General features: G+C 31.7%; 2 protein-coding genes across 2 annotated transcripts in view; one reads left to right on the forward strand and one right to left on the reverse strand.

Annotated features, from left to right (window-relative positions):
• The window catches only part of LOC132742201 (uncharacterized), a 51,954-nt gene that overhangs the window by 22,555 nt on the left and 1,837 nt on the right, over positions 1–27,562 (reverse strand). The window contains exons 2-12 of the mRNA XM_060730533.1: positions 24,296–24,498; positions 23,609–23,813; positions 22,770–22,976; positions 14,887–15,108; positions 8,901–8,939; positions 7,633–7,845; positions 6,005–6,083; positions 3,863–4,005; positions 3,024–3,272; positions 1,289–1,435; positions 501–677 (exon numbers count right to left, since the gene is read on the reverse strand). Coding sequence (XP_060586516.1) covers positions 501–677; positions 1,289–1,435; positions 3,024–3,272; positions 3,863–4,005; positions 6,005–6,083; positions 7,633–7,845; positions 8,901–8,939; positions 14,887–15,108; positions 22,770–22,976; positions 23,609–23,813; positions 24,296–24,498 — 1,884 coding nt within the window. The remainder of the gene's footprint in view (positions 1–500; positions 678–1,288; positions 1,436–3,023; positions 3,273–3,862; positions 4,006–6,004; positions 6,084–7,632; positions 7,846–8,900; positions 8,940–14,886; positions 15,109–22,769; positions 22,977–23,608; positions 23,814–24,295; positions 24,499–27,562) is intronic.
• On the forward strand, positions 25,151–27,490 carry LOC132742200 (uncharacterized). The gene is made up of 2 exons (XM_060730532.1): positions 25,151–25,339; positions 25,645–27,490. The coding sequence occupies exons 1-2, from the start codon at positions 25,325–25,327 to the stop codon at positions 27,403–27,405; spliced, it is 1,776 nt and encodes a 591-aa protein (XP_060586515.1). The 5' UTR covers positions 25,151–25,324; the 3' UTR covers positions 27,406–27,490.

Below are 27,562 nucleotides of genomic sequence, written 5' to 3' on the forward strand. Positions count from 1 at the left end.
AGTATTTATTTTACAGTCCTCTATATGAACCTTTCTTATGAATTTTAAGAATAGTAGAAATTAAATTAATCTGATTTCTAACGGACGCCTTTGGCAATGCTGTTGCATTATTTTGCACTATAATTCTAACATACTTGCTAATTTGTGTTCTAACTAATGTATAGTAAATTTAATTGGGCGAAAAATCTACTAATACACAAAAAATAATTATTTCATTTACGCCAACCTCCAATGTTTTAAAACGTTTACGACTATAATGAATCAGCACGTTGAAATAAATTTTATTTTTAATTTCTTGCGTTTCAAGCAGTTGAAAGAAATATGAATTAGTTATGCTTATTTTAATAAATTTTATGATAATTAATCAATAGTTTACTTTCCTTTTTACCATTTATCACTTAAAATTGACTTTAAAAGGTTCAGCCAATCACAGAACACAATCTTACATGATTTACATATGTACAATGATATTAAAAAAATTCTGGGAAGGCTCAAATTACCTGCATTATTTCGCAAACAATAAATTTCATCAGATGCATCTAAACAGTCTATTACAGTATCACATTTTGCAGCTATTGAAATCCATTCCTTACTTCCACATTGGAAATAGGATCCTTCCTCAAGTCTCTCAGGAAAAATTGTCGGGAACAATTCAACGTCCTGCACAAGGCCATGTTCTAAATAGGAGTAAATGATTAAATAGATTCTTTGTTATTATTTAAACTTTTCAAACATATTCGTCATCACAGTTCGAGTTTAAATGTTTAGTGCGTTCTTCAGTATCTTATAATATTATGTCAGTGTATAAATAAATACGTGTACAAAACAACAACAACAAAAACATTAAATAACAACAACAAAAACAAAATACAGCATCATGTTTTTCAATGGAGTTAATTAAGCATGAAATGGTAATCACATGACAGATATGTGATTTTACAATAATGACTGTTTAAATAACTTAAAATTAAAAAAGGAGCTTTTACATTTGGTCCAAAAAATCGTGAAATTCCGTCCGTAAATCAAATTCAGGTTGTCACTTATGAAACTTCTTGCATTGTTATTGTTTCTTTCTTTTTTTCGTCAGTGAATACTTGTTTATTTTTTCTTTTATAAAACATCTATAAAATTTTAGATAAGTTTTAAAGTGCCGCATCATGCATGTTTCACACAAAATTAATTATGAAGAATCTGAATCTCAATAAAAATAAATGCATATAACATTACTTATTTTTAAAACATCACGCATGAAAAATACAAAAACACTGATTCATAATGTAGTTCTTACCGTTCATAGTGCAATTCATTTCGTCGGTTTTGTCTTCACAATGGAACGATTTATCACATTTATTCACCAGTGGTATATGGCGTCTCGTAGAGTTGCATGAAAAATGGTCACCAAAACTCTCTGTTATCACAGACACGGGATCGGCTTCTTGAAACATTATAAATATTGGTGAATTTACATGAAATGGTTTGTTAATGTTTAAAAGATACAGTTTTGTTCATCAATTGATTTTTAATCAATAATAGAAAATTTATCTTTTGATTTGTTTCTTAAATTTAAATCACACTGTTTACCAAGTTAATTTAAATATATATCTTAATGTTTAAGAGAGAGGGAGAAAGAGAGAGAGAGAGAGGGAGAGAGAGAGAGAGAGAGAGAGAGAGTGTGTGTGTGTGAGAGAGAGAGAGAGAGCAAATTCATTTAAGAGAATTTAAAAAAAAACATGAAATGAAAATCAAATAAAGAATGTTACAGGGTGACATCTTCCAGTGTGACATCATTGTGCATTATGAAGACTAAAACAGACATATTTTTCAAAAAAAATAACCAGATATTTTGATCTACTCATACAAAAAAGAAACTGTATTCTACAGTAAGATAAAATGTTTATGTCCATTCAATACAATACGTGAAGTGATTATAGAGTAGGCCATTCAGTCACTTTATATTTGCTATTGTGAAACTAAGGAACACATAGAAGTCGTTCCATATCATCTTACTAACAATTAATTATGTTTCTTGACGACGCCATGTTTGGTCCAGCTTAATATCTTTAAGTCGTGATGATTACCTTCTCTATATTTGTTTTGCAGCGTTTTAAATAGAAACAGAGTCGCTTTCAAAATTATGAAAGGTCGCCCATGATCGGCTGTTTGTAGAATTGACTCCGTATTTTGTGATGGTCAGATCTAAATGCGGAGCGTTATTTAGAGTTGATTTTAATCAGATTGCAATGAAATATAATAACAATGGGCACGAATGAAATTAAAGATGCCTGTAAGTATGTTAAAAAAAGCTTCATAGTTACTGCCAAAAGTTAATAAAGTCAATTTTCTCACTGACAAAAATGCCAGGCTTTATTAACCCTGATAACCATATCACAATGATATCAAAAGGGTCATCTTATACAATTCTGCGAAATGGACGAATAACTGCCAGATGGATACCTTCTTTGAACGAGTTAAATGCGCTAAAAAAACTGAAAATGTTTTTGCAATATGACTGTCACCATTTTTTTATATTTTTATAAAGGAGATTTTACTCATTTCAATTCAATTCAATATGTTATTCGACAAAAACATTTTAATGTTCATCGCCAATTTAACATATATACAATTGCATACAATAACAAACACAAAGAGAAAAGCATGAAGTCTTATTAATTATTTAAAGAGATTCGTGTCGAAAATAGCAAAACAATAAGATACTAAAGATGATCTATAGCATAAATAAAAAAATATATAATACTAGTTTACGCCAATTCGCAATTGCGAAGCAATTACCAAGTGTCATCGATACAAGTGCAGAAATGGATTATGTTGGGAGATATATCAAAAGAGGACTAAGTTGAAACATTTAAAAATTGGATTAAACATCAGAAACGTTGTATTTTAGTAGGAGATTTCGAAGGGTTATGGTAAAAAAAATGTAGAAAATATTTTTTCTTTTGTTATTTTGTTTTGGCCATATTGCATTACATAGTGACCGATCCTCGTTTATCCCTAACAATACGTACGTGAGAAGAAGCATGGTTCCCACGATATCACAGTGTTATTCACATTGCAACCAAATATTCCAGAGTCAGAGGGGTCTTCACAAAAATCAGAATTTATGTTAAATAAATCCTTGTCTTTATCAACTATCAAATGGTTATTTTCTGTTAAATTACTCCATCTTTGACAAGCCTTTCCAGAGTAGGAGTAACTGATTTTAATTTTGTTTTTCTTTGACAATGAGTTGCACATTCCTTTGTTGAAAACGTTTACTGTAGAAGAAAGAAAAAAGTTGCATTTATAACAAATTTATCAAAGAGTAGTAGTCTGGACAAGCTACCGTGTAGCTGGCAACACAAAAATCATTAACAGACCAAAACACCCTTTTCATTCAATGACCTTAACCCAACCAAACATTATTCAAGCAGTACGAATGTAAGTTTATCTGTATTATGAGAACGTTAGCATATTGCTTTTATAAGAATGCGTCATTTTTCTTTCGTACATATTTGTTTTACCAGAGTCATGTAATTTCTTATACTAGAATGCGTGCACAATTTGTTTTATTAGAATTCGTACATAATGTTTTTAACCAAAATTTCATTTTCTAGAATGCATGCAAATATCTTTTAAAAATGTTAGTACAATGAATGCGTGACCATTTACTTAACAAAAATGCATATATCTATTTAATAATGAATACATAGCTCTTTTCAATTTCACCGATTGTAAACACATTCATTTAAGCCAAATGTTGGCTTATGTCTATCAGAATGTCTGCATACCTTTTCCATTTTTTTCGACTGGCATTGAGAAAAAAACATTATAGAAAGTTGAAAAAGATTTGTGCTGAAGATATTACATTTTCCTTTTTCTTCTTCAGTCTGGCAGATAAAATAGTCTGCAAGTTCATTTTTACAATCTTCTGTCTCCCATGTTCTGTCCGTATTAAATGACCGGAAGTTTGTCCGAGTGCAGTCTCCAACTGATGGCTGACCAACTGCCCTGAAATGTTTTGAATTTTTTTTAATGAATGAAATGGGAACGTCAATAAATTAAACATCGATCGTCAAAACTAATTACTTTGAATTTTAAAACTTAAACAAAATATTTATGAATAAAAAGTAAATAAGAAAAGAAAATAACAACTTTTCTTTTTCACACAAAACCTTTTATCCGAAGTTTGGGTTGCATTGCGGAATGTAAGTCCAGTGTAGCATTGTCAGGTGAGTATAACGGGTGACGAACTTCATCGATCTCAAATATGGCTTATCTGTCAGCGGTATGACGCGTTTTTTCTGGTGGAATGTTTAATTCTCGATGTTGTTGTACAGGGATGAGCACTTTTGCGAAATGTGTTCGCGAGGTCGAGCAGTAATGCCTGTTTTTTCACACATTTAATATCTGCTTGTTGTCGTTTCAAAGTAATCTTACAGGTCTCGTCTGTGGTGTTGAAAGAGTTCAGAAATGTGCTGTTACTTTCAACAATACAAAGAAATGTCTTTGTGGCTGAAATTCGTACCTGTTTTTCTTCTTCCATTTAGAACCAAACTAGGGCTCACATTCGATATTTTCTAAAGATCAGTTAGCATCAACTAATCGCTTGTTTTACTTATCCCATTCTACTAAGATACTTTTCTCATTTGTGTTACGAATATCTCTCTCAATTACCTCTTTTGTTGTCTAACGGTATGCGTTTTAAGTCTAAAATCACACAATTGAAAAAAAACAAGGCTTCTCAAGACAAAGCTGTATCTGTTAGTAAATTTAAGTTTCTTGCAAGTGACTGTCGGACTGCACACCGCACTTCATCGAATTTTTTCTTCTTCTTACGCCGTCATTTTCAATAAGTTGTAAATAAAGCCATTCTTCAAAATGCGTCTGATCAAATGACATTTTTAAATTTAAAATCTTCTTAAATAACGTTTTCCCATCGTTGCACACAGACGAAACATTTCAGCACTTAACGTTTAAGTGACAGAAATATTGTTTATTGGGCAGTTTATGCACACATCGTACATAAATGATGCACAAACTAGGACTATTAAAGGAGGCTTATATGACATATACTTAGAATAAACTTGAAATGTTTTAACCGGCTATAAAATATGTTTCAAGTTTTGGAAAAAATAATTTGAAATATTCCTTAAGTTAATTAATCCGATTTGCCTGCAATAACATGCATGCATTAAAAGCTTCCTCTTCAAAGTGATCCTAATTACACCAACTTGACATCAAACCACAATGTCCCCACCTATATGTTAAAACGTTTAAATTGCAATATGCATCTGTTGGAAAACGGTAAATATGTCCAATTTAGGAAGAACTTCTCATATCTTCCACATTCAGAAATGAAATTCAAGCATGGAGAGATGTGGCGGAAATTACCAACTAATAAATATATCTCAAGATGATTTAAAAACGAATCTGTTTAATAAATAAATAAGATAACTGATTGAATTTTATGGAATTTTCATACATTGCTGAGTACAATACTGACTTCTTTTGGACAAGCACACAACTGATAAACCAATATTGGACAAGGCCCTAGTCGATCATGATATGTTTTGCATCTGTGTAGCAGTTTAATAGAATCAATATTGTTCTAGACCATATCTAATTATCTCTTTTTGTACATCACTATATTCTATCTTTGTTACCAAATTACAATTATAAAATTATATGGATTATGTTCTCTTAAGAAAATGAATATAAGGCTAGATAGGGTGCGATATGGACTTTATATGAACGTTTAAAACTATGGAAATAACAACAAAGCTAAATGGAGTGTAATATGGACTGTATATGGACATTGTGGACACTGAAATTCAAACCAAAGCTAAATTGATAAGATTGGACCAATAATATATTTTACTGGAACATCACGTGGTGTAAATGCAGAAAATGCATTTGTTATATTTGATAAGGCGCAAAATAAAAAGAAATAGTTCACGCTTGTTGATTATATCATTTCTCATAATGTAAATGTTTAAATGTTACCTACCATGCAGTAAAAGTGACTTCATGACTGTTTACCCAATAAAATCCATTTTTTTTATCCGTATCAATGCTCCGCAATAACCCTTTAAACAAATGTTTTATATATTAATTTTAAAATATTAGCAATTATATCAGATCAATATGATGTCAGTGCATCTCTTTCCTAAAATATAAACGAATGATTTTGTTAATTCATCAAACCCCTTGACGCCCCACCCATTCTGTATCTGAAAGGAAATTTAAGATTATACATATCAACGTAATAAGTAGCTTATCAAGTCAAACTTGTATATTTTAAACTTTAAGGGCTTCATTGAAGTAATCTTAAATTTTGCTACTTTCGAAAAGCGTAGTATCATTACCAAACCCATTGCAGGTAGTTTATTCTATCATGCGGAGAAAATATCCAGTTGCTAACATGAGGTTTTATCGAAATGGTGCGTAGATCTCGGTCATCCAGTAGAAATGACCAAAACAAAATAAATAAAAAAATAAACGAACATTAAACAAAACAATTTAAAAGAGCATTTATTAAATCTAAGTGTCTGCTACCAATTTTAGTTTGCATTTATTGAATGAGCAATGCAAAACCTTATGTTAAATCTCGAGAGTTGAAATTTTGTTTAATGTCTGTGACTAACCTACTAGTAGAAATTCCGTGATGAACTGACTCATTTCGTGCTTTCTCGGGTAAAGGACATACCAAAAAATAATTGCAGGTCTAACCAAAGCTTTACAAAGAGTACTTATGAGACAATTTTTAACCCACGTTGTAGTCTATGATATGGCCACATAGGTACATTCACGTACAATTAAAAAGATATCTAATTTTAACAGCGCCACTTAGTTGTGAAAAAATAACATTTGTGACAATAATTGACACAAATAAAATGTGTTAAAAGTAAAACAAAACAAAACAAAGCAAACTGAATCAATGTTGTTGGTTACTGCTTAGTATTCTAATGGAACAAATTTGCAACACACATTTAACACATGAGTCATGTTTCAGAAATTGTTTTAAAAACTGACGAAAACATTTCCAAATATAGAAATATTTCCTTGTGCCCTCACAACTCAAGGTTTCTTTCGACACAATTATAGATCTGAGCAATGCTTGTTAGTTTGTCTGGTTTTATGGTCTGAGCGAAATATCATAAGGTTTGAAATGGGTAATGAATTAATAATTTCACTAATTATTACCCATTTCATATACATTTCTAGAAACAGAATAATGCGCTTATTCTTTTAGTTTAATTTTGGAATCACATGTATTTGCACCCAATAAAATATGGATAAATCGAATCCCTAAAGAACGTTCAAAACAACAAAATTGAAAATCTTGCAGGCTCGGTTTGATTGAGCCTGTCCAAAAGCCTTTCTGTCTTGAAAAAATCAACATTATGTCCCTTATGCGTGTGATATGAAAATTGATTCGCATATGTGCTTTGTGGTTAAAACAATTTTGATAATTTCAATTATTATGAAAAAACTGAAAAAGTAATGTGTTCATTATAAGAAAGAAAGAACATCTTTGTTCAGCTTGAAAAACGATCATTGTGAAAATTATAATTTCTAACGTTTAACATGCTTTTGAATTACTTCAAAACTAAACATATTCGCTTAAACACTCACCTATGTGTGCCTTGAAACTTTTTGAATCATATATGCCATTTCTTTGATCTTTGTATCTTTGTTCTCGAAGAAGGTAATTTATATACAGTAATTCTTTTTGTGATTGTATTGTTATAAGATGCTCATTCCGTTGCCAGCAGACATACCTTGCCTCATACCAGGATATTGATGATTGAAATACAGTGTAGCACTTTCTGAATTTCTTCGAACAAACTGTTAATTTAAAAAATACATAAGTTTCTTTATCCAGTTTCCTTTTCTTGCCTTAGGATCAATTTTTTTTTTCTTCAAAAGTATGAAGGAAAATTAATCGTTATTGACGACGTTATCAAAATCAGTTGATACCTTATAATTATAACTGCACCATGCGATAATTTGATGACAGTATAAATCACACGTATTACGACATTTAATATTTTTCCAAGTAGCTTTATCATTAATGCATCAATGGTGTTTAACTTTCAAGCAAAGATGAGGTATTGTCTTCCACACTTTGTCAAATTTGTTTTTAGTCATACATGTCAACAAAATATTATACTATCATTTGAAGAATTCATAGAAATAAATAAACGCACTCTGTAAGCTACGATACGTTTAAGATAATCATATTTTCATTCATATTTATTTTCAAAGAATAAAATTGGTCTATAAATTCTTGCAATGATAATATCTAATATCGGTTCTAAAACACAGGAGTTGAGCTTATATTAGTTACTTTAGAGAGCCAGAAAAGATACGTATTTCTTTATAAAGGATCGGCTTTTGCTACAGGCACAATATGCCTTCGAAACGAATACATTTTTCCTTCTTTAAGTCTTATTTCTGAGTCTTATTACTATAGAAAAAGTTAGATGCTTATCACACGAGGAAAATAGCACCGAATGAGAAATAATTTTGTCATTAGAATAGATCAAAATAAATCAAAGAAGTATTTAAGCTTCCGTACATAATACTAAATTACTATAATTGGTCTTATTGCGATAAAGCAACAGAAGCAAAATATAAATCAGGTAGTTGAAAAATAAGTTTCTTTTTAAAACCTTAAACAGGACACCGAAATAAAAAATCTTTGAGAAAAGAAAATAGCAATATAAATGAGGCACGATGGGTCTTGAATGCTATACAGACCAAACAAAATCTAAGTATTATTGTGATCATGAACAATGTAAAGACAATTTCGTAATAAATATGTGGCTTTTATAAAGCAGAGATAAATCCCTTCATATGGGTGTCCGTATTCAGATTTATGAATAATGACAATTGTTTACCTTGTGTAGCCCTCATCGATTTTTGCAGAGAATTGACATCTAAAAAGAAGCACCATTTTAATCAGCATTTTATCAAATAATAATCTAAAAAACATACTTTATAGATTTTTACAGAAATCGTCGTTCTTTTTTGTGATGACAAAAACGTTGTTATAACTATTTCGTGTGCTATACTCTATACACCATTTATTTGTATCGCAGCAAAAGGAAACGAAACAAAGGTTTTTAAAAGTCGTCACGTTCACCTGTTAGAAAACAACAACAACAAACAATGTAGCATCAGGGCAATCCAATATCATAGAGAAAATAAGAATTCCTAAAGAATGTCCAAAACGGTAAAACTGAAAATGTTGCAGGCTCGGTTTGATTGAGCCTGTTCATGGACCGTACTGTCAAGTGCAAACTACCATCCACATCCCTAGCATCGGCTTAAGCAGAACATGAAATGGCCAAATTTTGAACTTAGAAACATCCGAAGATGTGTTCATACGGCGGTTACCAATGTGACACAGTAATGTCATTCCATGAAAAGCGGCGTATGGTCCCAAAGTAAAAGAACAATGTGGCCATACCACGTGACTTTTCGGGTACGGAACACGCCGATTTTTCCCCCGATTCAGATATGTTTTTTATTCATAACTTATTTATTACTCAACCGATTTTGATCAGATAAGGTGCAGAGTACCCGTAATTATATCAGCTATCCACGGTATATCAAAATTCTGAAAACCCCTGAATGGGTTTTGAGAACATTCGAGTACAGTTTTCTTTTCATAGCCTGGGCCGAGGGGAACGGTACACACTCATTTGACATAACAGGCGATTTCTAGCAAGTTATATGTTTTTTGACACTATTTCATAGAAAAATACATGTTAAATCTGATATATTTACTATGTCCAATGTATTTAGTGAATACAGTGATGTTTTAGCATATTTTCGTAAAGTTATGTTGAAATGATACGGAACACACAGTTATTTCAAAAGATACGGTACACACACAATTTCTGTCTTTGAAACAATTCTAAACTAAAATATGTAAAAAAATTAATTTAAATTATAATGTGAGTGATTTTTTTCATAGTTATACATTTTATTAATTTAAACGAGAACCCTGGGACCTGTTTTGCAAAGTATCATTATGCCTACAGTTTTATGTAAACAGGATTATTCAAAAAATAAAAGAACATTTTGAGCAAAATTCGATTTTATATGTTGACCAATTAATATTTGGCTATAAAATGTTAAAATTTTAGGGAGGGATACGGAAGACATTCAAAATTTTGTTTTGTTTTGATTTTCATTTGAAACAATTAGGTTTATTCTTTTGGATTATAAAACGAATTGTGAAATTCATGGACATCTGTTATGTGCGATTATTATTTCTTTTAATTTGTTTGTTCGAATATAAAAATGACTGTCTAAACATAGTATGAATATATAAACAAACAAGAAGTTAGGAGTAAGTTGGAAATATATGTTCCTTGCAAAATGTTGTTTAAATAATAGAATTTGGAGAAAAAAACGCTGGTTTTGATGTAAGTGGATTTTTTTAAATCACGGAAAGTGTAAAGTTTTTTCCGGCCACATGATATTTGGTATGAATCATCTGCCAGGGTCCCAAACTAACTGCATGTATCTTAATTATCAAATTATCTACATATGGACAAATATATTTCGCATCAAAATTAATAATTTGATAATTTGAAGAACCCATATGGGAACAATGCCTGTTATATAACGTAACGTAGTTTATACAAGGTAACCTTGTTACATATACATGATATACATGTTAGGAAATTTGGTGAAATTATGCCTATCTTGGACTTTCATTTCAAGATGCATTTAACACTTGAGTTCATGGATATGTGTGCTTGCGTGTTTGTGTTAAAAATAAAATGATATTTTAATAATACCCATTTTGTCAATCAAATGCTATGGATTTTGGAGACTGCGTTCTGTTTTATATACTACATGAAGTAGGTACGAGACCACAAGTGACTTCGATGTTTTGATTTTTTATGTGAGAAAGTTTTCTTACTACCGTACAGAATGTCGGTCGTTTTACTCAGGTGCCCGTTCGTTCCTTTACTGATACCCAAAGGGGCACTTGTAAAACTCGAAAGTCGCCACATAATAATGTCAGTTTTATGAGACGTAAAACCAAACCAAAAATGACCTAATTACCTGAATTAAAAGTTATTTTTAAAGATTCATGCCTTTAAACATTAAAAATTTAAGCAATGGCGACTACAGTTTTATTTGTTTGGGTCGTCAGACCAAACAAATAATGGTAGCGAAATTTCAGGCTCTGATATGCTTATTTGCAAAATAAGAAAGTAGTCCGAACCCCTGGAAGCGGTTACTTACCTTTATATGTACTCTAACGCTGAAAAAATAAGGGGGATCACTGTGTTAAGATTGTCAAATGACGGGCGCATTAATTTTCAAGCCTTCTCGAGAGAAGAAAAAGTAGTTTCCGATTGGTCAAAGATTTCAAATATTGTGTAATTCTTTACAGATATACATGTAATATTAAGCTCCATGATTATTTACATCAGTGTCAAACTAAATTAATAAGGGTTCCAAACCCTAATTTAGAATGATATGGTTTTCTTCAGGCTGTTATCTTATAACTTCCCCGTGGTCGAGGGGTTACACACTCGTTTAGGAAGAGAGCTGTCCTGAGTTCAAATCCAAGTTAAGGCAACTCATGTTGTTTTTGTTTTTTTAATTTTTTAAGCAAAATAAACAATGAATTACATATCAGTGTTGCAATAAGCCTTATAGCCAATTTACTACAGTTATGACACTAGAAACAATTTGATTTAATTAAACATGACCATGATATTGCAAAACTGTACCTAATGACTTGCTTATTATTAATAAAATATAAATATATATAAATTGTTATCAAGTAATGATACTTTTCAGCGATTTAGGTCATTTTTTCAGGATGAAGCAAAAAGACATATCTTACTTTACTTAAACTAAAAGAAATAAATAAAAAAAATAAACAACAATAAACACAGCATTTTATAACAACATTTTCTTTCTATAGAGCGCGACTACCTGATTCTGTGAAGATCGAAGTGTTTAACATACCCTAGGTGATTTTAAATAGGACAATTACATGGAGGTTGTAAATGTTAAGCGTGATCTCTTGAAATATAGTGCACAAATACATGTAAACATTAAAAGTAAGCATTATGATACATTGCAAAACAGGTCCTGGGTTCTCGTTTTAAATTAATAAAATGTATAACTATGAAAAAAATCACTCACATTATAATTGAAATTAAATTTTAATATATTTTATTTTAGAATTATTACAAAGACAGAAATTGTGTGTGTACCGTATCTTTTGAAATAACAGTGTGTTCCGTACCATTTCAACATAACTTTATGAAAATATGCTAAAACATCACTGCATTCACTCGATACATTGGGACATAGTAAATATATCAGATTTAACATGTATTTTTCTATTGAAATAGTGTCAAAAAACATATGACTTGCTAGAAATTGCTTGTAATGACAAATGAGTGTGTACCGTTCCCCTCGGCCCAGGCTATGAAAAGAAAACTGTACTCGAATGTTCTCAAAAACCATTCAGGGGTTTTCAGAATTTTGATATACCGTGGATAGCTGATATAATTACGTGTACTCTGCGCCTTATCTGATCAAAATCGGTTGAGTAATAAATAAGTTGTGAATAAAAACATACCTGAATCGGGGGAAAAATCGGCGTGTTCCGTACCCGAAAAGTCAAGTGGTATGGCCACATTGAGAATGCGAGTACCCAAGACGAGAAAACAATGGGCGCAACTAAATAAAATTTATTTTGAAAGGGGATCTGAGGTTATGAACAGAAGCCTGCATATTACAAACAAGACGTAAAAAGACAAATTTAAAAAGCAGGCAACATAACCTAAGGATGTTTCAACATTATTCAAGTAGGAAAATTGGAACCAACCAAGTCGAAAAAAACAAATAGTTGAAACTAAAAATAATATCACAAATACAACAATAATGTAAATAAAGTTGACTTAATGACTGTAGTCATGATATTTGCAAATGTAATAACGTGTTGTACTGATCATGCGCTAGAAAACAACAAAATATCTTTATAGTAAAAGATCGCATAATTTTCAATATCATTTTCTTTATAAAATTCCATACAACACACAATTTAATACATATCCATTTTCACATTTGTGGAAAATAAAAAAGAGGCATCACATCATTTTGTTACAATTTCATTTTATGGTATATGTTTACATGTTTTATAATTAAAATTAACTGGTTATTTTCATTACATTTTCTAAAACCTGACTGTTCTACCCCATCCGTCATCAGTTATCAGAATTTGCGGCAGACCGCCTTAGTTACTACACACATTCTTAACGACAGAGATGTTTCTGAGCCAATTTTACGCTTTGTTTAACTTATGGGCCATACGTAATGGCATTTACGCGTCACATTCAAGGTTCCATGATAACCGCGGTATGAACACATCTGCGCTTGTTTTTAAATTCAAAATAATATTATTTCACCATGTTTAAATGTTGAATTCTGCTGTAGGGGGCGTGGACGGTGGTTTGCACTTGACAGTACCGTCCATGAACAGGCTCAATTCATATCTACACTCTAATTTATTTAGTTAATATAATGGCTAGGGTGGAAAGTTTTGGGGGTATCTGGTGTGTGAAGTGTCTTTGGGAAAATTTTCTATAATCACCGGCGATGTGTCCCAATAATTGCTTGGCATCATTCTTTTTGCTAAGTGACATTTTGAGTGTCTATCATTCAAAATCGATTGATTAATAGACTTCAATTTCCGTACAAAAAGGATGTGCTAAACAGGCAATTTTAATTCATTATTAGTCGGCCGTTTCGGATCTTATATCAAGTCGGAAAATGAACACCAAAAGCTTTTTAAAACGTTCAACTTATTTTTATATTTATCTTAATTTTTGATCATATATAAATGTATAATGCAACGACATACAAAAGTTTTTAAACCATTATGTTATTAAGAAGAATTCATTCCGAATTTTGTTCTCTTCGCACGCATTTTGTACTCAATAATTTCGTACCAAATAATGGACAATTAACTTGCCGGAACGTTTCGTAGGTAATCCATCTTTTAAACCGATTACATTTTTAAAATAAGTAAAATGTCTTTAATTATCTTGATTGACCATATACAGTTGATTGAATTTGATATTAATTTCAAAATTTCACTATTGTAAAGTAAGAGATATGAATTGTCAACACCATATTTAAATCACTTATTGTAACTGAAATATGTAACGACGTTTTCCTATCATCTTTTAATATTCCTTTAAGTTAGAATTGCAAACAAAATGTGTTCTCCCGTGTACTTAAATTGTTGTTGTTGTAATTTCGCTTTGATTTTTCTTTTGAATTCTATTTACAATCGGACAATGCAACGACGAGCTGTAAAGTGAGTGTCTCTTTTTTATTATGTTTTTAACAGTATTTATGTAACACGGGGTTGTCGCTAATAGCACTGACATTGCTCTTGTCGGAAAAAACTGAGTGAAATTTAACAAGGTAATTCAGTTGAAATATGAAGCAAACTGAATCATAGCTTCAACTATTAAATTAGAAAGGAAGAAGACACACAAAGCATATAAAACTTCATTTCTAATCAACGATTTTATTTAAAAAAGAGAGACCTTGTTTACTGTAAATTTGATATGTATAATGCATAAAACTCATAAAAATCTAGAGCATTTGTTTCTTTGATGCTAAAACTCTGTACGCATTTTGTTAGATCTGTTTAAATTGAAATAAACAGTTAAATGTATAAAATATCAAAACTTAGATCATGCCTGTACAACAGTATCCCGATAGTCATAATTATACTTTGTAAAACATTATAAAACGATTGATATATTTTGACATGAGAATATTTTTATATTTTGACTTTACATAAATGTATTTGAAAGAATTACTCACTTGTATCCGTCCATTTTTCTAACGTAAAACTTTTTGTCCTGAATTGCAACCTAAAACCTTCCCGTCCTAAGAAAATCTGGCTGGGTTCATCATATCTTCGAAACACAATATGGATATAATTTTCCTCCGAGTAGACAATCTTCGGAGGTTTATTTGCGTTGCAGTATTCTTTTTTACCATTTCCTTCAATCATTGCGAATTTTGAGCGAATGTCCGATGTTCCTAGGATTTCAAATATACTGTTAAACAATTTAGAACGAGTGACAGACAAAAAGGGCATTTTTGTTATTTCAGACTGCAGTAGGTAAGTGAATATATTCACCCAAGAGATAAGATAACTGTGTTTAGGAATAAGGGATTTTTTCTTGTATTAAAATGACGTTTGATACCAGACAAAACTAGTATACAGCTATTTCAGTGGTGTTTGTCGAACAGTCCAAACTGTTACCTCGAGGTATCAGGGATGACATTTGGAACTACTGCCAGAGGCCGTCAACAGGGATTTAACAGTTAAAAAATATTGACCGGTCAACAGTTCATTTCATCACTGTGCATGCACCGGATTTGAGCGGTTTCATAAAAAGGCATAAGATAAGACTTGCTTTTATTATTAAACAAGTTGTTGAACGGTTATAATACAAGTATATGTAATAGGCTTTCAACGATGTCGAAGAAAAAACTGACAAATAAAAACCATATGTTTTCAAAACAAATACTTAAATGAAACTGATATGTATTATTCCAGAGATTTCGCTACCGTATATAGAGGATATTTGTTTGTTTTGCATATAAGATTGAAATATATTTCACTCATTAAACACCAGATGCAATATTTTCACGAGTGACGTAGCCACGAGTGACGTAGCCACGAGTGAAAATATAATAGATGGTGTTCACGAATGAAATATATTTCAATCTTATATATAAAAACAAATAAATCTTTCTTTTTTTCATGTTTTTTTCAGTGACTTTAAGTATTTTTGTACTGATTTTGCCCGTAACGTAGCGCATTCTCCTTTATGACGTCATCACATCATGACGTATCATCACTAATTTTGAAATATAGTTGTAACACTTTTAACATGATGCATGATATGTATCAACTTTATTTTCCTTAAGAAGCAAAATTTACGTATTACGGTATTTATTTTTGCAAGTTATTCCTTTTAGTTATGATATTCTCTTAATCCGCATTCAGATATAGTCCGGCTACAGAGAAAATTATATTTTATAAATTTCACTAGTGGTTAATCAGAATATAATCATCTGATATAATTACAGTAAATCACTGGGGGCATTAAATAAGGATTACTTAATGCATACTCTGTACAATTTAATACTGTTTTTGAATATTCTCCTTTTGCCTTTATTGTATGTTGATACTCCGTTTTGCTCCTTTGGTTTGCGTGCCAAAGTCTTAAAATATTACTTTGTTCCCGATAATTTGTCCGCCATTTAATTCCCGCCACGCACATATTTATGCGCTTTTCGTGATATGATTAAAATATTAACACAGGTAAACTGCAAGTGATTATCCAAATTATGACCATGAAGGTTTATACTTTATGAGATTTTATCTTCGTTTGACTTTATAGCACAGTAAGTAAGACCGCTTATTGATATGAAAGTGAATTCAGCCAGTAGGTTCGAAACCTTGTGGAAACTGTTCCATTTTATTCAAGTTTAAATTCTTTATTACATTACTTACCGTTTGACAAACAATATATGGTTACGCATATAAACTAAAAGATATTGTTTTTTGTCTATTTTTTGTTTCTGCTCGCCCATATAGTTCCTATCAGGCGGCGAGGGTAAACAAACGCAAACACACACAATCACACATTTGGTCTCTTTTAAAATTTGTAAAAACTATTTATACGTTTATAATAATAACAATAGAAGAAAAAATGTGACAGTGAAATGAATGAGAGAATATTCTCGGAACATAGATAACAACAAATCAAAAAAAAAACTAGAAATGTGTCCATAGGACACGGGTGCCCCCACCGCGCCACTGTTCTTTCAATCTTATGACTCTAGGTCAAATAATTTTTGAAAACTAAAAATCTTTTACTAAGTAAAGGGCAAGAAATTTACAAATACTGAATAAATCCACAAGCAAACCCCAAGGTGCATAAGTACACATGCTGACCAACATTCTTGTAAACTTTCAGGCCTACAAGTGAAATATTTTTTGAGCTATGCATGAAAAAGTTGAAAATTGCAAGTTTTTACTACTGTAAGTCAATGGCAAAACTGAAAAAATCTACATGCAAAGTCCTGGGTGCATAGCTTCACAGTGATGTGAATCATTATTCCTGTATTTTAGTGATGTTGATCATAATTCCTGTACAGTTGGTTGATTCTAACTCAAGCACTCAAGGAACAAATAACAACATAATGAAACAGTTTTTACTAAGTCAAGGGCAAAAACTCTACAAATACTGGATAAATACACAAGCGAAACCCCAGGTGCAAAACTTAATATGCTGAGCAACCTTCCCGTAAGGTTTAATGACTCTATGACAAATCCTTTTTGAGTTACATGCGACACAAGTTGAAAATTGCTAAAATTTTCTAAGTCAAGGGCAATAACTCTAAAATTACTAAAAATATCCAGACGAAAATACCCAGGTGCACAACTACACATGCTGATCAACATTCCTGTAAAGTTTCATGATTCTATGTCAAATCCTTTACATGCGACCCAAGTTGAAAATTGCAAAATTTTACTAAGTCAAGGGCAATAACTCTTAAAATACTAAAATATCCAGACGAAAATACCCAGGTTCACAACTACACATGCTGATCAACATTTCTGTAACGTTTCATGACTCTATGTCAAATCCTTTTTGAGTTACATGCGACACAAGTTGAAAATTGCAAAATTTAACTAAATCAAGGGCAATAACTCTAAAAATGCAAAAAATATCCAGACGAAAATACCTAGGTGCACAACTACACATGCTGATCAACATTCCTGTAAAGTTTCATGACTCTAGGTCAAATCCTTTTTGAGTTACATGCGACACAAGTTGAAAATTGCAAAATTTTACTAAGTCAAGGGCAATGACTCTAAAAATACTAAAAATATCCAGACGAAATTACCCAGGTGCACAACAACACATGCTGATCAACATTCCTGTAAAGTTTCATGACTCTAGGTCAAATCCTTTTTGAGTTACATGCGACACAAGTTGAAAATTGCAAAATTTTACTAGATCAAGGGCAATAACTCTAAAAATACAAAAAATATCCAGACAAAAATACCCAGGTGCACAAGTACACATGTTTATCAACATTCCTGTAAGAGAACTTGATAGATAGCTGCATATTAGGGTATTGTAATCAGAAAAATAGTTGTTATTAGTATTTCAAAATTGCTTTGTCTTTTTAAAGCTTTTACATTTAACATATTTCATTATTTCTGTTTGTCATTAGTTTTCACGACCCCGGAAATCAGATGAAATAAAATATTGTAGAGGTCTGTCATCGCTATTTTCTAAAAATGTTAAGACATCATTTTTTACAACATTCCTTTTTGTTTACAATAATAATTTATCACAAGGAAATACTTATCAAACAGATTTAACAAAAGTATTTTAAAATTATAGCATAACTCAGCAAACAGAAACTAAATATCTACCCGTCAAGTCAGGTGTACGCCTTACAATTTTATCTTGTTGATAGCTGAGGGGATTAAGCAAAGAAGGTGTGACAAAATTTTAACAGTCAATTGGTATTTGAATTGTTATATCATAAAAATATGAAACTTTATAAAAGTGCATTTTTTAGAATATGTGAAAGAAAAAAAAACGAAAACCTGGCAGACATATATAATATACATTTTGTCAAAGCAGAGATGTAGATGTTATCTTTGTCTCTGGTCAAAGTATGCGTTACAGAAAATAAATTCATTCTAAACTATCACTTTTCTTCATGACTGTCCATTTGTTGTATAAAAATGGAATGGTAATTTTGTAGAAATTTGCAGTTTACAGACTCAGATTTTGACACACCTTTAATGAAATAACTCCTTTTGAACACTTCATATTGTTTTTCGATTGATTAACTGCTAACTTGACACCAACTTTTAAGACTAATCTAGTTAGAAGTTACACTAACTCATTTTTGTAAATAACATCCACCTTTCTTTACCTTCGAGATGTATCAAAAATTGATAAAATACACCTCTTCCTTCTTTAATTCCACCACCACCCTTAATTATATGTCAAATTCCATTTTAGTGTCCTTAAGGGTACCCTGTGCCACATAATATTATATTTAGTTGCTGGATCTCATGACTTTTGACCTCCGTTTGCAATCATGTTTTCTCATATTTTCAAACAAAATTCCAAAAGGCATGTTCTTACAATTTTTTATTTTAGACATTACAAAGTCAACAGCCCTTTATATGAAGACTCGGCATTTCCGCGCTATAATCAGATCAAGGAAAACAACGGACAAACATGCTAGATACTTTGCCATATCTTGCCACTGTTTTTCTTCTGAGGGCCTCAAATGTTTGTAAGATTCAAGATACGTAACCAAGTCTAAGGTTTAGAACGAATGGGACATTGAAAATAATATAAGTACGCCTTGCTGCCCATAAAACATCAGATACCTAGGGTATTTCTCTCTTAATTCTGACAGCTCTTGATCATGTTAATGAGAACAGACTTTGTGATGAATGTGTTGTTTGTTATTATTGAGAGTCTTAGTTAGTATTTTGTGCTGAGTTTTGTTGTTACAGCTCAGCTGTTTCCAGACTTGACGACAACAAATTCCAAATTTTCGTTGACATGCTTAAACAAGACAAGAGTAAAAAATATTGATTTTCATCATCAAGATCAAAAACGTAAATTCCAAAATAGGCTTTAAAAGCAGGTTTTGTTCCTTTGTGACAGATTTGATCTGACAGGTGCAATTCTTTTTATGATATGTGACGTATTTACGAACAATTCAATTGAATGAGAATGATGGTTGAGATTTAGTACAGTTTCGAAGCTCAAATAGGATAAACATAATGGTTATCTTGTTTGCAGTTAGAAATGTCCAAAAGAGCAACTTTACAAAGATAAAGAGCAAATATCCTAACTAAGGCTCTTTGTTACCAATCCCAGTTTTGTAATTTTGTTCTAGAACATTGACATTGCTTCTAGATATCTTAATAGCAATCCATAGCTGAATCTTAATATAAGCTACCCACACAGCAAGTTTAGAGTCAATAGATGAAAGCAAACTCAAATTATTACGTGAAAACTGAGTTTCTTTTTAAGCGACAGTGATCTTGGCCTTGTGCACACACACCTTGGTAGCATTACAAAGGTGCATCTTGATATAAGCTACCCACATACTAAATTTGATGTCAATAGGTCGAAGCAAACTTAAGTGATTGAGCGGAAACTGAATTCTATTTTTGTGCAACAGTGACCTTGCGTTTGACCTTAATCACAGACACCAAGGTACAACCCAAAGATGCCTCTTGGTAAAGCTATCCATACACGAAAGTTTGTTGTCAATAGGCAAAAGCAAACTCAAATTATTACGTGAAAACTGAGTTTCTTTTTAGTGACAGTGATCTTGACCTTGTGCACACACACATTGGTAGCAGTACAAAGTTGCACCTTGATATAAGCTACCCACAACCACAACGTTTGGTGTCTATAGGCAAAAAACTCAAGTTGAGCGGAAACTTAAAGTTGACGTCCGCTCACCTGCCCGCCTGCCGACTTCGGCATAACAATTTCCGGTTTTCGTTGAAACCTGATTCACAAATGATATGACTCTTAACATTTGTTTTTAGGATACTTCCATATCGCATGTATCCTTTGGTCTTTGTTGTATTCATATATGTTGACGATTCCTGTATGATGGTGAATTAACGCTCCCTGGTTTAAGATTCCACCGTTGTAATTTTGTTAAAATCCCAAGTTAACGGCGGTTTCAAACCTTCAAGGACACTATATTTAACGTTAAAAACTTCCTTCAGATAAAGGATCTATTTCCCCCAGATAGACTTCCGTCAACTAGAAAGATACTTGATATCATTATAATACATGAAATAGGACACTCAGCATCACCCATAGAATTTCAATATGCATAGAGCTTGCAAAGCGCAAAACTACACACTCTTTAAATATCCTCCTTATTGAACGTAAATGATGAACCTTAAAAAAATAAACCTTTTAAAGGAATACGCAGGCAAATTAATGAAAATACCAAAATTATCTTATGTACTCAAATCACTCTATAATGACATTTGTAAAAGTCCAAGCATGAATTTTGGTATCAATTCTATTTATTTTGAGTTTGAAGCGTAAATATAAATGAAATTTAGCCGCTGACAGAATCACCGATGACTGTCAAGTGTATATATTTTGAGGATTTAAAGATTAATGAATGAAAAATTCCAAACGAAGAAATGAAAATGTTGCCAGTGTATCCCTTTAAAACATGAAAATAAATATTTGGGTTATATCTTTAAAGTTGCAATCACTCTCAAACTGAATACATGAAAGTGCTGTTACATTTGATAGATCTGAGAGCTCAATGCCTACAGGACCGTGTGTGTATCCTATCCCTTAATGAGGGTCAATCCATCCTTTCAAGCACTATATAGTACCTTGGATACATACGCTTTTGTTCTTTCATTTTCATAGTATCATAAGATTTGTTTAACATAAAAAATATAGGAAATGTTTGGTGCTAGCAAAATATTGTTGATTAAGCTGAAGGAAATATAAATACTTCCAGCTTTCCTTGCATTTACAGAAATGGAATATGTTAAGACATTCTATTCTGTTTGTATACTATGTAAATTCAGACATTACAATTTTAATACTTCTCAATGGTAAATTGCTCACAATCTACACATGAAGCATTTTAAGGCATTATAGCTCATAGTTATTCGACATGATCGTCTACTTAGTATTACAACAAATAAATTGAATATGAGAAAATAATCAAAAAATATTTCAAAGTACTGAAATAGACTGTTTCTTAATTTCAGTAATTTGTTACCATAGAAACAGAAACAATTAATAGCATTACTAGTATTAGTAATGCAAATCTCTCATGTTAAGTGTAAACTGGGGTAATTTCCAGTATAATGGTAACTATCAATAGCCTCTACTGGAAAAGAAAGGTGAAAATTCCATGTAATGGCGGCCATTTTAAAAAATGGCTGCCATGACAACCATCTTGGCATATATAAAATGAGTCCCATGCAAAAAATGTTTCTTTTGCCTTTTATAACATATGTGCCAAGTTTCATGCTTTTCCCATTTCCTGAAGTATTTTAGCATATTTTGTTACAAATTGACTGGACTATAATTTCCTATTATATATTGCGCAACAAAAAAAAAATAAAATAAAAAACTTACAAAGTGCTAATTTGCTCTACCCGCAACCAACTGATCTACTTACAACCAGTTAACGGTAGTGTTTATAATTAAAGTCAATATTTACAAAATAAAAAGTAGCAACAGTTTAAAATGACATCTAGATAAGCATCACCAATACTTTACTAAGATGATTTTGTCGGACAAGACATGTATTAATCATCTAGTTCCATTTGAATGTACAAGCCTATGTTGAAATTTTATCTTTTGATGAAAATTTTATTTAAAAAAAAACGACAAAATACAATGTGTGGGATAGTAGCGTTTAACATCATCCATTTCATCAATACCTCATGTTCAAATTCTTATATTATTTTTAACGAAAAATATATATGGAAGTATTGCCAGTTTATCCTGACATTAACTGAATTCTCAATGCTTCCTCGCATCTATAAATAAAAAAATATTATCAATGCATATTTTACTAAAATGATACGAAACAATGATGGTAACCTCATAAATGATTAAAACATCACATACCTCTTTGACAGACAATATAAAAGTCTATAAATTCAATCTGGATTCCGTGATGATTGCGAGCTTGAATTTTAAATCTTTCTTCAAAATTTTCAAATGGAATATTTAATATCGACATTGACGTAAGTATCATTTCTGGATTTGTGCACGCTTCATTCCTGCCCCGGCTCCAATCTACACTTGAAGCGATGGACAAACACGCTGGGATATCTAGGAAAAAAGAAATTCGAGCTAATCTTAGAAACAAGTTCGTTAAGATATAAATATTCTTCAAAATTTGCAACAAATAAAAAAAAACTCATGAAACAGTTCTTTTTTAATTTAAGTTTCCTTCAAATACCTGTTTATTCTTTAAAACAACTTAAAGATAAAGATCTTTAGCAGAACTTATTTTACGAAACAACTGAGTATTTATTTGACATTATCTACCAACTAAATTGCATTGTGTCAGTGAGACAACCATGTTGTCAATTTATTCAACAGTAATACAAAAAAAAATGCATTTAAATAATTATATAATTATACAATATACAAATTGTAAAAAATTTTTTCATGTTTAATTAATGTCGCCGAAAATGGCCGAAGGAATGAAAGCTCCAGTAAACTAAAAAAGCAAAATCAAAATGATTTATAGAATAATTCTTTATGATTCAACTTTTTTATATTTGCCAATGTTGTTATAATAAATCTATAAACGACACACTTAAGCTCTAAACCATATCACATACATTAGAACCAACAAAAACTTTAACTGAATATAAAATGCTTGACGAGAGGCTTTGATAATTAAAATAATCGATATATAGACACGTTTGCTGTGAAAGAATGTCTACAATACCTACCTTCTTGATTAACAACTGCACGAAATGAACTTCCCCTAAATGTATTAAAGCACGGCTGAAAGGTGACTAGAACAAGAGTCCTATTTGTTTCAACAATAAATATTCTTTCGTTAAAATTTGTATTGATTTGAACGCCCTTCAATCGCTCAAGTAAGTGTGTCCCTATAACAAGCATATCTTCACAACCATTGTCATTATTTTGCTTCTAGAAAGAGAATAATTTGATATTTGTGTATACTTTTGTTGCACTAACATCAAGTTTTTTTTTCTATCGAATTAACAAGTTACTTAAAAAAAATACACAATACATTTATGATAAATAAATCTAAGTTACTAAACATTGAAAAAAAGATTCATAAATGATTACAAATAGTATTTATTCAAACATTATATGTATACGTTTTTCATTGTATCTATGGTGTATGTAAGATAATTAAAAGACCTTTTTAAAATATAGCATATACTTTACGCCTTTTGCCCATGCGCTTTCAAACAAACGAAGGTTTACATGCAAACCCTAACCTTGCCTATGCAATTGTTATATTTCAGTGCTATCAAATTACAAAAGGTCAAAGTGGAACAAATCTTAAATAATTTCTGGGTTTAGATAAGGAGTGTTGAAGAGAAAAAAAATGTTTTAATATACTTGAATCGAATGAATTATCATTTATACTTAAAAATTCTTACTATTTGGTTTAACGTGACGTTTGTGAAGATTAGTCTCACATAGTGCTCATATTTAAAATCTATTATCCATGTATAACTGTAGCCACTTCCTGTCAGAAAAGGATAGCCTATAGACATTATTACTGCAGCCTTTTGGACATACAAAGCGTTCGTTGTTATCGCCACCCGATTACTTTTAAAACTCGGAAAGAGTTCTATTGAATCTAAAAAAAAGGCATTTTTTATTACATATTTTATGTATTGCCTACAGAGTCTATATATAAGGGTTTCAAAGCTAACGGCAAACATGCTTTCAAAGTATCGTTAGAAGCGGGGTTTCCTCTTTAAAAATTTCATTTTTAATTAAATTTACAGTATTTTTTATATTTGACTTTATGTGCAGATAGAAAAAGTCTCATCTATTAAGTTTTCATTTATTCTAAACTAGTACACGGTATATGATTTCCTTGTAAGTGTCAACTGACATAAAACTACTCCTTATATACATTGTAACAGCAAATGAAGTAATAATTTGATATGCAGAAAATGACCATTAGTCTGGGATTCATAACTTGAGTGCCACTCTTCCTTGTTGATCTTTGATTCCATATTCCATATTTTAGTTGGGAAATAGTTAAGTAAATCAAATATAAACAAGAATGCATTTGTGAAAAAATGCTATGCCACCGCATTAATATAACAGAAGTAGATTATTTTGTTACTATACAATTGAACTTCTCAATAATGCAGTAGTGTCCAGTGAATTTTGGGGTAAAGGTCATATTTCAGCATGTCAAATCATTAGACACATGTGCAGATGTGTCTTATGTTAATATACAAAGGCCATAGTGCGATATTTGATTAAAAAATAAAATATTTTTTTACTGAAAACATAGGTATCCCGGCACAACCACAATTCGGCAACAACCCGTTTCCGGCGGCCCTAGAAAGTTTTAGTTTTTTTACCTTCTTTACATCACATCCGGGTCAAGTGCGCGCGTTTTGTTTACAAACATCACAGAAATGTCACGCAAATTTATCTGACGCAAAATGGAGATAAGAACCGTAAGTATACGTAAAAATAAGTATGCACATACATTTTTGTATATTTTCACTATTCCCAAAATTTCAGCTTTTAAAAGTTCATATTTTTTACATAAAGACTGAATGTTTGTAAAAACGAATAGGCTCGTCTGCAGAAGTAGGTCAATATCTAAGCTCCGCCCCCTGTCAATGATTCGTAAAGTATACTTCACAGAAAAAATAACGTGACAACATAACCATAGTTCCTTATTAATAGATAGGTTAATTGTTTACTAATTGAATTTTAATTGAATAAATGCTAATAGATGTTGTTTTGATTTTTTCAGCATCATGTGCCAGACAGGGGGTCTTATAGAACCTATGATCCTGACAACTTGTCAAAAGCTTATTTTGCTGTCAAAGAAGGCAAAATGTCAACAAATAAAGCTTCAAAAGTATTTAATGTACCTAGAACAACCCTACAGGATAGACTATATGGCAAAGTTGATATAGAGACAATCAAATCAGGTCCTCAGCCTCTGTTTAACCAGGAGCAAGAAGCACTTCTAGTTGGTCATTTGAAGACAATGGATGACGTGGGTTATGGCTATAGCCGCCAGGAAACTTTAAATTTAGCATCTGACTATGCTGTTCATTTAGGCCTTAGAGATAAAGATCACCCACTCACTGATAGATGGTTGTATAAGTTTTTAAGCAGGTGGCCTGAAATTGGTGTCAAGAAGCCACGTAGTTTAGAAATTGCAAGGGCAAAGTCTGCCACAAGGGGGGCTGTAGATGCATATTTTGAGGAACTTGGTCATATCCTTTCAAAGTACAACCTTCTTAACAAACCTCATAGGATTTATAACATTGATGAAAAAGGTCTTAGCACAGAACATAAGCCACCTAAAGTGATTGGGGGGAAATTTTCAAAATCTCAAGCTGTAACATCTGGCAGAGGCAAAACGGTTACTTTGATAGGCTGTGCTAATGGTGTTGGCCAAGTAATACCCCCCTACTTTGTTTTCCCTGGAGCCAGGATGCTTGATTCCTTGCTGGATGGAGCAACTGCTGGTGCAGATGGTGATGTTTCTGAGTCTGGATGGTCTAACTCCCAAATATTTTGCAATTACATTCAGGAGCATCTTATCAAGTTTTTGCCTCCAAGAGATGATGATGATATTCTTTTACTCTATGATGGACATAAGAGTCACATAACCATACCGATTATTGAGTGGGCCAAATCTCATCATATTCACTTGTTTGTGTTACCACCACATTGTAGCCATCTTCTCCAACCACTAGATGTTAGCTGCTTTGGTCCATTTGAGATTGCATGGAATTCTGCATGTCACAGTTTTATTCGTGAATCTGGTGGAAATGTAATTACACGATATGAAGTCTGCAAAATAGCCTGCAAAGTGTATGCCAGCACTTTAAATCCTGGAAACATCCAGTCTGCATTTAGGAAAAGTGGAATTTATCCCTTTGACAAGTCTGTAATTGAAGATGCCAAAGTTGCTCCAGCCACATCTTTTGATAGGGATTCTATATCTGCCACTGATGCCCCTGATCCTACATCACATACACCAGTAAATGAAACATCTAAGTCTGCCGAGTCATTCTTATTGAACCGTGGGGGGAAAATTCTGCAAAATGTAAAGAAAGCAAAAATAAGAAATACTTTGAGTAAAATAGTTGGTGGTAAATGCATCACAGAAAATGAAGTATTTGACAAAATTATTGATCATGACACAAAACAAAGCTCAAAGAACAAACAAACAAAAAAAACAAACAAAGCAAATCCAGTTAAAGGTAAAAGGAAAAAAAATATAGAGCCCTCTACATCTGGAATTCAAACAAAAAAAATGACACTTAACGAGAATTTCTCAAGCTCTGAATCTGAAATTGATGAAGAAACCGACAAATGTATAGTTTGTAAGAGTTTTTACCCAGATTCATCAAAGAAACCACAACTATTAATAGTCAACTGGGGACAATGTGATACATGTAAAGGCTGGGTACACTTGTCATTTTGTTCATCAGTAAGGGTTATAAGAAGAGGTGACAAATTCCTCTGCCCTTTCTGTAGTGACACCAGCAACTAAACTTTTGATAAAAAAAAAAACAATTGTAAATATGTTTCTAACAGTTAAAAGTGTTATAACAGTTAAAATATTACTTACAGTTTAAGTTGTGAATGTTAGTTAACTTATGTGACGCATAATTTTTCGTGAAGTATACTTTTACTACAATTGCCGGAAA

This window comes from Ruditapes philippinarum, unplaced genomic scaffold (assembly GCF_026571515.1).
Source record: "Ruditapes philippinarum isolate M1 unplaced genomic scaffold, ASM2657151v2 ctg236_1_1_1_1, whole genome shotgun sequence".
NCBI classification, from domain to species: domain Eukaryota; kingdom Metazoa; phylum Mollusca; class Bivalvia; order Venerida; family Veneridae; genus Ruditapes; species Ruditapes philippinarum.